We start from the raw sequence: 13,379 nt of genomic DNA, 5'->3' as shown, positions 1-13,379 counted from the left end.
CATGTTCTACAGACTGAGCCAGCCACGCACCCCAACCCCCAGGTCTTAAATTTAATGACTCTCTAGGTATCTTCATCTAAGCCAGGTCTCTGTGATCTTTTTCTTAACTGGGAACACTGTCTACAACCATGAAACCAGGGTGTCCTTTACTGTCTCATATTAGGCATTCAGGGTGCTATTGCAGAGAGCGCCCCATTTCAGTCTCCTAAATGCCATGCACAAAGCTGGCTTCCTCAAACACTCTTGCCCTATCAAGCTGAAAGTGACCAAAGGCAAAGGTTAAGGGGGGCTTCTAGCTTTCCTCGTATGAGCTGATCCTACAAGTCTTAGGCTTAGGGCAGGCAGTGGCAGGTAGGGATCCAGCCAGAAAAAAACCCTTATGAGAACCAGGCCAAAGTGCTTGTGATGAATAGAAAGGAGGAAATGTTGGGGACAGAATGATTCAGAAGCCAAGGGAGGGATCCCTGGGTGGCGCAGCAGTTTGGCGCCTGCCTTTGGCCCAGGGCGCAATCCTGGAGACCCGGGATCGAATCCCACATCAGGCTCCCGGTGCATGGAGCCTGCTTCTCCCTCTGCCTATGTCTCTGCCTCTCTCTCTCTGTGACTATCATAAATGAATAAAAAATTAAAAAAAAAAAAAAAAAACAGAAACAGAAGCCAAGGGATCCATCTTGGGCTTTGGCAGACATTTCAGGGTGTTGATGAGCACCAAACCTTGCTTAACACAGGGATCCCCCAAGACTCCTCCCCGAGATTATCCCTTCAGTCAGAGAAGCAGCAAGCAATGTGTGCTAAGAATTTCTAAAGCTCTCAGGAGGACATAATTCCATTTTTGTTCCCCAACTAGATTTAATGGAACTAAATGATTATACAATAACATTTTATATACATTCAAAGAGACCTTGCAACTTTTTTCGGAATTGCAGAAAGCAAGCACTTGTGAGCCCATTCCTTTTGGGGAATCATTTTTAGACTTGGAACTGGAGATTAGTATTTTGGTCTTTTCACTTCAACTCTGCAATGGAAGGAGAAATAAGTCAATGTAAGATCAATACTCTAAGCAATTCCCACAGTGCCCCAGAAGAGTACTGCTGCTCACCCATCGGCCTCCATCTTCTTCCTCTTCTCAATGATCTACAAAAAGAACAGTTACACTCAACAGTTATGCTGTCCATCTAAGCTCACATGAGGTACCAGGCTGACCTCTCCCCTATTTCCTTGGCTCTCCAACCCTGCCTATTCCTTCATCTGTAGGCCACTGTCTCCTCCCAGATGAAATCCACCCAAGAGGTGATCTCACTTACCGCACTAATCTTCTTCCACTGGCGATCAAGCTCTGCCTTATCATTGGTTTCCTTGAAGCGCCTGGTTTTCCGCCCTTCAGACATCTTGATGCCATACTGGAATGCAGCCCTGAGAAAAATAAAGGGCAGTTGGAGGAAAGAAGGCATCAGAGGTTGCACAGCAGTACCAAGGTATTGCCAGATGGCCCTGTGACTAAAGAACCTATTTAGGAATGCCTCAGCCAGACTACACCTTCGGGTTAAGGCTGGCCCATCCCCTCATCATCCCTCTCATCACTCCCTGGCCATATTTAGTACTGACTCACTTGGGCAAAGCCTCCTTGTTGTTCATATATTCGCTGTATTCCTCCTGGGTATCAAAGTCCCAGCGGCCTAAGGGGCCTTTCTTATTACCCTGTTAGAAGACAGAATGGGAACAAGGAAGAAAGAAATGTCAGTGGAAACAATTCTTTAGCCCTTACCTAAAGCCAGGTTCTCCCACAATCCTGTTTCATTATTCATAAATCCCACCCTAATAAATAATAACAAATGCTTACTAGTACCAGACATTATTCTGAACACCAAACACATTTTTAATTCTCTCAAACTCTATTAAAAGAGAACCATATTCCTCTCTATTCTCCTGATGAGGAAACTAGGTCATGAAACTGATAAATGGCAGAACCAGGGTAAGCAAGTCTCCAACATGGAATTAAACCAGGCTCAAGCACTGCAATAAAGAGAAACAAGGAAAAAGGAGACGAAATTTCTTCACCATTAAAGGTGTTATTTGTCAGGGCTGTGGTTGTTTTTGTTAAGTAGGCTCCACACCCAGTATGGAACCCAATGTGGGGCTTCAGTTCATGACACTGTGATCAAGACCTGAGCTGCAAAAAAAAAAAAAAAAAAAAAAAAGACCTGAGCTGCGATCAGGAGTCTTACACTTAACTCTCTGAACCACCCAAGTGCCATGAGGTTATTTTTAAGACTAAGAACACTTCAATCCTGGCTAGAATAAAACTCACTTGTTTTGTAAACACTGAAATTCCTTCTACCCTTTCTATTTATGCACTAAAGTCTTGCTTACTCCCTAAGTATGGAAATCAAAGCCCAGCACTTTGTAGAAAATAAAAATCTATTTTTGGCCTATCTCACTTGCTTTCATACTGACACTTTAAAAGGTAAGCTTTCAGGATGCCTGGGTGGCTCAGCGGTTTAGCATCTGCCTTTGGCTCTGGTCATGATCCCAGAGTTCCAGGATCAAGTCCCACATCAGGCTTCCTACATGGAGCCTGCTTCTCCCTCTGCCTGTGTCTCTGCCTCTCTGTCTCTGTCTCTCACGAATAAATAAATAAAATCTTTTAAAAAAGGTAAGCTTCCTATGACTCCACAATGCTGTTGCTCTTACTGTCAGCTGAGGGCAGGTTATGGCCCAGAATATGAGACAAAGATCTGTTGGGAGTCAGGAAGGGGGTATGTGCTGAAGAATAGCTGCCCAAGAATCCCTACCCATCCTTCCAACTCCACACCTGGTCCATTTTGCTGTAATCCACCTCCTCATCACTATCCACAGCCATGTCATCCATCCTAAAGAGAAGCAACAGTTAAAAACATTAAACAGATGGTACAGACCCAGACCCCTATAGTTTATTCAGAAACCTACCCAGCTAAGATGTTATATGCCTAAAAATGACCCCTACCCCAACCCAAGACCTCCCACTCAGCACCTAAAAGAACAATTCATCTAAGTAAGAAGTATCCCTGTGTCCCAGGTAATCAAGTTTACACTTCATTCCCCTCTCTATAACTTGTTCTCCAATCATTTCAGCCTCCTTTAACAGTCTTACATACGTGGCTGGGTAACATTCGGCATAACTGTTGGACATTCCAAAAAAGTCTCCTAGTTGCTTTTTGTCCTCTGGCTTCTTCAGCATATGCTATGTTAAAGAAAATAATTCTACGTATAGCAGAAAGCTTCAAAAAGGAAGGGCCAAGAACCAGAAGCCCCAACATGAAAACTTTTAAGGACTTGAATGGGTCCTCTGAGAAATGGGAAAGACATGACTGCAGCCCTGTCAAAATTTAGCATAAAAAGCAAAGCGTGAAGTGGGGGCTGGGGGTTCTGGGGAAGCAGGGAGGTGGGTGGAATTAGAATGAAAACAGGATAACACTATTCTAGAATCCAGCAACATAGTGAAATAAAGGATATGACTCAGTGCCTTCCCAGCCAGCAGACCCAGCAAACTTTTCATTGATTGACTTGATCAACTCCTTAGCAGATCCAGGTCCTAAGGGAAAAGATCATGAAACAAGGAACTTACAAATTCTGCACCACCCCCCAACACACTTTTAATGTTTTTATAATACTTTTTTTTTAGGCAACAGAAAAAACTTTTAGCTAACAAAATTGTAATCAAATTCCAACTAATAAGCTACTCTGGGGCCCCTGGGTGGCTCAGTTGGTTGAGCAGCAGGCTTCCAGGGCTCTCAGGGCAGTAGAATCCAGCCCCATGTCAGGCTCTGCACTCACTGGGGAGTTGGCTTGATTCTCTCCCTCTCTCTCTCCCCTCCTCCCACTTGTGTGTGCATACTCTCTAAAATAAATGAATCCTTGAAAAAAAATTACAATAAAAATAATGAGCTACTCTGGTTAAGATGGAGTTGTGTACACACAATACTGCTGATTCGACCTGACTCACGTCTTCAGAACCCCACCACTGGAGGAACTGTATCTAACAGAGCAAATATGCCCTGCCATTGCCCAAAAGATGCAGATAACCCAGGCTCATCTTTCTATTCTATGGAGCAAGACAAGCATTCTTTTTTTTTTTTTTTTTTTTTTAAGATTTTATTTATTTATTCATGAGAGACACAGAGAGAGAGGCAGAGACACAGGCAGAGGAAGAAGCAGGCTCCATGCAGGGAGCCCAATGTGGGACTCGATCCCGGGTCTCCAGGATCACACCCCGGGCTGAAGGCAGCGCTAAACTGCTGGGCCACCAGGGTTGCCCGCCAGACAAGCATCTTAATGAGAACCCAGACCAGGAAGTCCCAGTCTCAACCTCTGCCAGCTCTGAGCTCTAGGATAGACTCAGCCCAGGGGAAAGCAAGACCACCAGATCGAACGCAAGATGTCTCATGTATCACCCACCTTTGTCAATGTCCATGGGCTGGAAAGAAAACAGAAACTGAAGTGAGTAGTGCTATGACGAATTCACGCTCATCCCTCCCCTGCTTGATTATCTGTAAATCAACTCCCTACCCACTTCCTGCCTCATTTCCAGGATGCTTCCCACCCTGGATTAGCTGGCCCCGTTGCCACTACAGAGCCATAAGTCACCTAGGTAACAAATGAATCTTGTATCTGGCGGGGCAGGCACAGAGATGGGCAGCTCCACCACTTGGTACCAGGGCCATCTCTCACCTCATCATCCACTTTCGGCTTCTCAAAGTAGCTGTGCCTCTTCTTCTCTTCCTCTCTCTCTCTCTCTCGGTCTCGGTCCCGCTCCCGCTCCCGGTCTCTCTCCCGATCACGCTCTCGCTCCCGATATCTCTCCCGCTCCTTATCCCGAGGAGTCTTGGTTGTGGATGGCACATAATCCCCAATGTCTTCAAATATACTAGAAAAACAGAGATCACTAGCTGCCAAAGTCATACACACTTCCGTTTTCCATGGCCATTTTTCCAGATTCTCAGGTCAAGGCCTCCCCAAAATGCCAAAGACAAGAAACACAGAGCCCTTTTCTCACACATATCAGGTGACACGGCTGGGATACATACTTCATGTCGGCCTCAGGGGGTTTCTTCTCTTCCATCTTCCCTAAAATGTACAAGGAGTAGTAAAGAAAACATTCCTGAGTTGATTCCCACTCAGTCCAACATGTTCTCCACCTTCAAATGCCCATTTAAACATCTGTTTAGAAGGTGGGATAACAAAAGCTCCCGATACTCTCCCTCCTCAGGCCTCAAAGTGGACCACTGTTTCCTGGGTAGGTCAAACAGACAGAACCTGGAAGTAACCATCTCCTTGTTAATGTTCCAATGCTCCCATTTCTTCTCCTCTTCTGGAGCCTCACAATGCTCTGGACACAGAAGGCTCCAGGAAACCTCGGTTCCACCCAATAATGTCCCTCCAGGGTTAAGGTTTCTCTCCATAACCCTCCAGGTTACCTTTATCCTTCTTCTTGAGCTTCTTATTGCGGGTACCCTGACGCAGGTATGAAAGGATCTGGGTGAGCTTGCTGATTACGATGTCATTTGTGGTCAGTGTGGTCTGGGCCTGAAACCCCAAGCAGCAAGGGTGTTATCCCATAAAGCAAGAATCTCTTCATTCATTCTTTCATTCAACGAATTCAAGAATAATTATTTTTTTTTAATTTTTTAAATTTATTTATGATAGTCACACAGAGAGAGAGAGAGAGGCAGAGACACAGGCAGAGGGAGAAGCAGGCTCCATGCACCGGGAGCCCGACGTGGGATTTGATCCCAGGTCTCCAGGATCGCGCCCTGGGCCAAAGGCAGGCACCAAACCGCTGCGCCACCCAGGGATCCCTCAAGAATAAATTATAATCAACCAGGTAAAAAATAGGGAAAACAGGTGTCATAGAACATTCCAGGCACACAGAGTAACATATATGAAGGTCTGGGTCAAAAGCGAAATCTAGGGCATCTGGGTGGGTCAGTCGGTTGGGTATCTGACTGTTGATTTCAGCTCAGGTCATGATCTAACGATTGTGAGATCAAGCTCCGCAATAGGTGTGGAGCCTGCTTAAGACTCTCTTTCGTTCAGCCCCTCCAACCTCTCCTCCCCTCCCTCCCACACTCTCCCTCTCTCTAAAAACAAAACAGTAAATCTAGCATATTCAAGAACATGGGATTCACTGGAGAACAAACAGGGAATCATGGTAAAAAGAAGCTCAGAAGGCCGACGTTGCAGGAGCTCAGAGGCCACAACAAAGATTTTACTCTTTATACTAATAACGAAAAATCACTGAAAGCTTCTCAAGTGTGGTGAGACAAAAATTCACATGTTGAAAAGATCACACTGGCCATATGTAAAAATCACAATAGAAAAGGGGTTAGGAAGATTGTGGGGTTATGATTAAAAGTACAGAGGTATTTTTTTTGGGGGGGTGATGAAAAATATTTCACGCTGAGTGATGGCTGCGTAATTCTACAAATACTAAAAGCCATTGAATTGTACATTTTCAAGAGGCAAATTATATGAAACATGAATTACAACTCAATAAAAATAAAATAGTAGAAAGAAACCAGAGTGAAAGTGAGGAAACAAAATAGGGGTATCTTTTAATAGTTCCAATAAGACACGATAGCTTCAACTGGAATGTTGATAGAGATAAGTGAATGGATTCAATGAAAATTTACAAAGTAAAAAGTGAACAGGCTCATAGTGATGGGTTAAATGTGGTGGATGAGGCCCAGGGTAGAACTGAGGCTGATTCCCAGGTCTGAGGCCCACATGACAGGCTCTCAGGACTTGGATCACTTACCTCCATGGTGGGGCAATCTGCTTTGCTGCGGATCAGTGTGGTGGGGATATCCGTGTCAGCATACTCATCATCCAGGTCTACCACATAGGCCATGCGGCCTGGGAGGAACAGCTCATTCCGTTCATACGCCTTGCTCCTAAAGAGTGTGCGGTAAACATTGCGGCCTATGAAAAGAAGAGGAGGAAGCATAGCCACTGAGAAACTTCTACAACAGCTGCCATTTAGCAAGTGCTTACTCTGTGCCACATACTATTGCCTCAATTTTCACAAGAGCCCTGTAAGGTACATGTTATCATCTCCTTTTAAATGATCAGAATACTCAAGCTGAGAGTGAAGCAATTTACCTAAATTCACACAACTACTAAGCAACGGAATAAAGAATAGGGCCCAGCCTGTCTAACTCCAAAGCCTGAGCTCCTATCCACTCTTTTACATTGCCTTCTCAAAAGTACCATGGGCCTCACATTGTATTAGGTCCCATGAGGAAGAAGGATGAGGCTTAAGGGGATACTGACAATGATGGGAAAATCAGCTCAGCTACATGTGCAACATAATTACAATGCATATACTGTTTTTTGTTGCTGCCATGAGGTGAATTAACTCCATTTTTGCAGATAGACAAACAGGCACTGAGACTTGTGAAGTCAGTTGCCTAATATCACATGCCTCATATGGTTTTATCAGTAGGATTCAAACCCCAGTCTTTGACTGTAAATTCTGAGCTTTTATTTATTTTTCTAAAGATTTTCTTTATTGGGATGCCTGGGTGGCTCAGCGGTTGAGCATCTGCCTTTGGCTCAGTGCGTGATCCCGGAGGCCCCTGGATCAAGTCCCACATCAGGCTCCCTGTGAGAAGCCTGCTTCTCCTTCTCCCTCTGCCTATGTCTCTGCCTCTCCTCTCTATCTGTCTCTCATGAATAATCTTTTAAATCTTTTTTAAAGATTTTCTTTATTTATTCATGAGAGACACAGAGAAAGGCAGAGACACAGGCAGAAGGATAAGCAGGCTCCCTGAAAGGAGCCCGATGTGGGATTCGATCCTGGATCCTGGGATCACGCCCTGAGCCAAAGGCAGACGCTCAACCACTGAGCCACCCAGGTGTCCCAAATTCTGAGCTTTTAATCACCAACCACGCTAGCTCTTCTAATGCATAAGCTGTAAGCTACCTCCCTTAATGCATAAGCTACAATCTGCAAGACCTTCCAACCTAATTAAGACATTAATAACATACACGAAATGACTAACCCCACATCTGAGTTCTAGTAGAGTATTCTAAGAGAAGTCACTAATCTGGGGGCAAGAAAGAGAACAGTATGACACGAAGGGGAAGCATATTCTGCCCAGAGCATTAAATTCCCTATAATTTACCTAAAATGCACAACCTCTAGTGTAGAAATTCTATACTCACCCAAGCGCGTCTTAAATTCAATTTTATTCTCAGGATCTTCATCTTTCCTGAAAAGACAAAAGAATTTTCCTTTTAGCCAAATGTGTTCCTACTTTAAGTCCCACTCACCTAAACTTAGAAGCTTTCCCTGATGTTTACACACTTAGTTTCCTTCTGAGGCTTTTCCATAAGTTCTTCCTCTTCTTTCTCTTTGCTGGCAATCTCAGCTCGTACCTAACAGGAAAAAAGCATGTAGGGTTTAGACATTTATTCATTTTACAAACATTTACCTAACACCACTATCTACCACATTGTGCCAGAAACCAAGGACTTAAAACTGAACAAGACAATACAGTCCTTGCCCTAATGGAGCTTACAGCAGAAGAGACAAATGAAAAAATGTGATAACTGTGATATGTGAAATAAGAGAGATATGGAGGGTACAGGAAGTGGGAAGTGAGGAGTGGGGTTTAACCATACTTGGGTGATCAGGGATGGCTGCCCCCCCAAAAATACAACCCTTGAGGCTGAGACTTGAAGGATGAGTAGCACTTAGTCCTACATAGGAGGAACCATTAGCCCTTCTCTATGGTGTGGGCTAACAGTCTCCCCTCCTTCACCTTGAAAGGCCCACAGAAGAGCATTCAGCATTCTATGATTACTCTCCACCCACCCACCAAGGATCACCTTTTGAAGCAGAGCAAAATCCAACCCTTTCACCAAATGAGTATGTTCCATGTCACCACCCAAGAACTTGGACTCCTGGATCAACTGTCTTCTCTTCTCTGCAGCTGACTTGTCCCTGTATAATGAAAGAAGCCACATTAAAACAGTCCTTTGTGAGTGCCTCTCACAAAGTGCCTTTCAAGTGTCTCTCTTGAAATGGCCCAGCTCGGGCTCCAAAGTGGGGAAAGCTCATTTTTCATTAGGAAGAATTCACACTGTGACTTTAAGACTCTGGAGGCTGAGGGAATCATGCCCTGGCAGCCTGGGTACTCACGCTTCAGCAGTGGGGCCCACAGCCCTGTAGTTAGCTGTGGTACTGATCAGCTCCGTTTCCTCATAATCTTTGTTCACACCATCTCGCCTTTCCTTGGCACGGTCACGATATTTCTCTGCTAGCTCTCTCTCTCTCTCAATTTCTTGTTGACGAAGCTTGGCATAATAACTGTGACCACGGAAAAGCAAATGCATAAGGCTCACCAGCTGCTATCCCAAGGTCAGTAGAATTCTTCCTATTTCATCCAACTGTCTGGTGAAAGCTCATATATGTCCTGATAGTACTGCTGTCACCCTCGGATAATCCTCAAAATCAGAACTATGGCTTCATCCAGTTCAGAGAGATACTCTTTCAATGCTGCCTCAGGACATTCCATGTCACTTCAGAATTCTTTAATGCCGTATCACTGAGTCTCTAACAGGTTATGAGACTTTTCCATAGGACAACTAAGAAGTTATCTAAATTTATATCACCTTCCATATTTCAACTAAAAATAAGTCATTCCTTGCTGGTCTTCCCCAAAAAGAAAGGCCAGCAAAATACCAGGTCCAGGAATTTTAGTATCTTATAGATAATGATGATAATGATGGTGGTGACAACAGCAGATAGGATTTATTGGGTAATTAAAATATCCCAGGCACTAAATGCTTACATGCACTATCATAATTGATCCTCTTGACAACCAGATGAAAGTTACGAAATCACTCTCTGTTCTACCCATTAGAATATCAAGAATTAGAAATATTAGGGACTATGCCCACAGTTATCTTTTGTCTTTTCAGGAACTGGTAAAGTTGAGACTGAAATCCTGCAGTCTGACTCCAAAGTCCTAAATTCCCACTTATCACTCCTATCCACTAGAGAACCTCAAGACAATACAGAAAAATCTTAATCTCTAGCCTCATAACTACTAGCCCCTATGCCTTTCACTCAAACACTATCCAATCTATAGCCCAACATTCCTCTATCTTTCCTTCACCTCTTCTTTTTTCTCCTTCGTGCAGCTGGGTCTTCATCCTCATTGTACTCCCTTGGCATCCTAGAAGACAGAGAAATTCACTAATGGCAAAATATTGCCAGAGCCCCAGAAAACCCCAACAAGTGGCCTTGAAGAATGAAGAAAGGCCTAGATTATGGAACAAAGCAACAGCTTCAACCATGCAGAGATCCAGGTCTACATTTGTAGGTGAGTGGTCCTAAGCTTTAGAAAGTATCACAACCACCTGAAGTATCTGAGTCTACAGGGCTGGAATCGACCCTGGAAGCTGCCCATTTAAACACTAGCAGCAACTCTAATAGTACAAGTGGTGTGTGGAACACACTGTCAGATCTTAGAACACCCTCATCTTCACTGGAGCTTCAATCTCCAGTCGGAGAGAATCAGAATCATAGGCTTTGAAAAAGAACTGGCCTTCCAGCTCCTAAGACAACTAGTTTGGTAGATTTTCTGTAGGAAGGAGATGGGGGGAAAAAAAGGAGATGCGAAACAGGTTGGAAAACCCCAGAACTTACTCATGGTGACGTGATTTAGAGGGCGGTGCAGAGGTGGGTGCAGCCCTTGGGGTCATGAGAAGTTTCCTGAAATCTTCATTGGTGAGTTTTGATCTTAGAAGGCAAAAATTTTAAAAATTAGTACCCAATAAGAATTGGGAAAGGAGTATGTAAAATACATGGTTAACTTTATTAGAAATCAGGAAAATATAAAACAAAAACATAGCACTCTTAATGCTTCAAAGCACTATTAAAAAGTCTGATAAATCAAGTATGAGTGAGAATTTGGGAAATGAATATTCCGCTAAGGGGAATGTACATCAGTATAGCCAATGGGACGGCAACCTGCCTGTATCAAAATTTAAGTGTGTATATCCTATGACCTAGCAACACCATTCACCTATATTTAGATTCGATAATCACTGGCATAGGTGTATAAAAAGGCTTGTAAAAAAATGTTCAATTTCAGCTTTGAAAGTAATACAAACTTGAAAGCAACCTAAATGTCCATTAACTAGAGACTAAATGGTAACAGTGTTTCCCAAATGGGAGGCAAAGAGCAATGAAAGAGATAATTTTAGGGGCACCTGCCTGCCTTCAGCTTAGATCATGATCTCAGGGTCCTGCAATTGAGCCCTGTGGCTCAATGCCTATATGGCGTCTGCTTCTCCCTCTCCACCTCTCACTTGTATGTGTGTGCACACTCTCAAATAGATAAACAATATCTTAAAAAAAAAAAAAGATAATTTTAATCGGTACAGTGACAAAGACTCACTCCTTGACCAAACTTTAGTCAGGCCCCGTTGAGCCCTCTTCTGACAGGCTGCCCCTTAGCCTGCTATGCCCAGTTTGAGCAAAGAATCCTGCTAAGTGTTCCCAAGGAAGACATTTACTGTAATAGGAATAAAGACTACTGCAACAGGGGAGAGGGAATGAAACTCAACTCTGAATACAAACTGGGACAACTGGGGATTTATAAAGAAAATCACTAAGAGGAACTTGGTTAGCCATGGGAGGGGAGGGGGAGGCCCTTGACTGAATCTACTTGATTACTTAAGGGGATTCTCCATAAATTGTCTTAGCAGCATTCTTTGCTAAAACTGAGCCTAGCAGGACTAGTCAAAAATAGACCCCAGAGAAGCCTGAGGAAAGTCTAGTCAAGGACAAAGTCCTTGGGGCACCTGGGTAGCTCAGTTGGTTAAGTGTCGACTCTTAGTTTTGGCTCAGATCTTGATCTCCAAGTCTCCAGTTGGAGAGATCAAGCCTGCGTCAGGCTCCTCATTCATCAGGGAGTCTGCTTCCCTTCTCCCTCTCCCTCTGCCCCTCTGTGTTGCTCACACATACTCTCTTTCTCAGAAATAAACAAATCTTTAAAAATAAAAATCCCTTTATATATATGTATATGCATGTTGGAAAAGACTTTATTATTTGTAAGTTGAAATATTAAAATTAAGTAGCATTATTTTATTTGTATATATAAATAAAACACCTACTGCCACTTGCTTATTTTCCATCCTGGAGATGATTTTCATGGCAGTGACACAGACTACTTTTTTTCCTTTTTTTTTTTTTTAAGTAAGGGGGTAAAAAAGACGTAAAAAAGGAACAGTGGTTACCTTTAAGAAAGGAACTGGAATTAGGATTATTATCAAACACATCATTACCCTCCCTCACTTCTACTTTAATTTTCTACCAGAATCAACTATTATCATGCGTAATTAAACATTAACTTTAAAAACTGGCACCCTCCCAGCCAGAATTTTCCCTCTAATACTCTCATGCAGTTGACCTGATCCAATGAAAGTTCAGAGATAAAGGGGAAAGGGTACATTTTTTTTCGCCATCCTTGCTGACAAGGCATTTAGAATTATTTCACCATCACCACACCACTCTATTCATCCCTCAGTTCATGCCCAGAGTACTATATTGGAACACTCACTGGTGGAAGGAGTGAGGATCATCCACATCGTGGCCATCTGGAGCCAAAGGGTTGGAGAACGGCTCACCTAAAAAAAAAAAAAAAGAAAAATTGGCGTTAATTTAATCAATCTCTTTCGTGTCAGTTCCTGTGCCAAAGTTGGGACTCTATTAGTAAACAACACTGATGTTTTCGTGTCAAATTGCTCAGTCTAATGAGGAAGAAAAACACAGCGACAGTGACAATGCAACGTAATAAATGCCCAAGAGAGAAAATACAAGGAGCTGCTGGGGCAGAGAAGTGGGCCCCTAAACCGGCGCTGGAGAATTAGCAGATACTTCCGGAAAATGACATCTAATATACTCTGTGTTAAGATCAACTGGCGCAGCCCAAAGTCAGGTGCTGGCGGTAGCGAGTAGTTCACAAACACACCCCTGGTTATTTGGGGCAAGGACAACGCTTAGAAAGACAATAGTCCGGAGCTGCCTGGCTTCATTCGAGACCCAACGGCTTCGCCAGGTCCCAGCGTCACACCACCTACACAGGGCTTAAACTGTGAAGTGAAAACAACGTGCCAAGCGTCCCAAATCCTGCAGGTAATAATGGACAGATGACCCGAGCCTTACTGTCTCGTTCCGGCATTTCGTCGGCGGTGTTTCAACGCCAGCAGGGACTGAAGCTCCAAAGACAACACAGCCGGGATAAGCTTTTTCCCACCATGCACCTCAGGAACCAGCCCACAGTGCTTTGCGCTCCAAAACCTTTCCGCCACCGCCCACTCGCGAAGAA

The 13,379-nt window shown here is 43.7% G+C and overlaps 1 protein-coding gene across 1 annotated transcript; it reads right to left on the bottom strand.

The window, feature by feature from the left end:
* Positions 1-824: 824 nt before the first annotated feature.
* On the bottom strand, positions 825-13,357 carry IK (IK cytokine). Its single transcript, XM_025445069.3, has 20 exons — positions 13,217-13,357; positions 12,612-12,678; positions 10,694-10,786; positions 10,161-10,220; positions 9,182-9,349; positions 8,869-8,983; positions 8,345-8,415; positions 8,203-8,249; positions 6,794-6,957; positions 5,454-5,562; positions 5,064-5,103; positions 4,708-4,903; positions 4,435-4,453; positions 3,493-3,571; positions 3,135-3,215; positions 2,813-2,870; positions 1,610-1,698; positions 1,305-1,413; positions 1,100-1,134; positions 825-1,015 (listed from the first exon to the last, which is right to left on the bottom strand). Exons 1-20 carry the CDS (start codon positions 13,230-13,232, stop codon positions 988-990), a joined length of 1,644 nt encoding a protein of 547 aa, XP_025300854.1. The 5' UTR covers positions 13,233-13,357; the 3' UTR covers positions 825-987.
* Between the last annotated feature and the right edge of the window lie 22 nt (positions 13,358-13,379).

This window comes from Canis lupus, chromosome 2, assembly GCF_003254725.2.
Source record: "Canis lupus dingo isolate Sandy chromosome 2, ASM325472v2, whole genome shotgun sequence".
NCBI classification, from domain to species: domain Eukaryota; kingdom Metazoa; phylum Chordata; class Mammalia; order Carnivora; family Canidae; genus Canis; species Canis lupus.
The sequence above is the reverse complement of the archived record's forward strand: the minus strand, read 5'-3'. Positions and strand labels throughout refer to the sequence as shown.

What these genes read in the sequence shown, in the direction of transcription:
- IK (XM_025445069.3), bottom strand. An exon ending in ATTTTGCTCTGCTTCAAAAG is followed by an intron (nt 8,416 to 8,868) that starts GTGATCCTTGGT and finishes TTTTCCTGTTAG; the next exon opens with GTACGAGCTGAGATTGCCAG. An exon ending in TGAATTTAAGACGCGCTTGG is followed by an intron (nt 6,958 to 8,202) that starts GTGAGTATAGAA and finishes TTCTTTTCATAG; the next exon opens with GCCGCAATGTTTACCGCACA.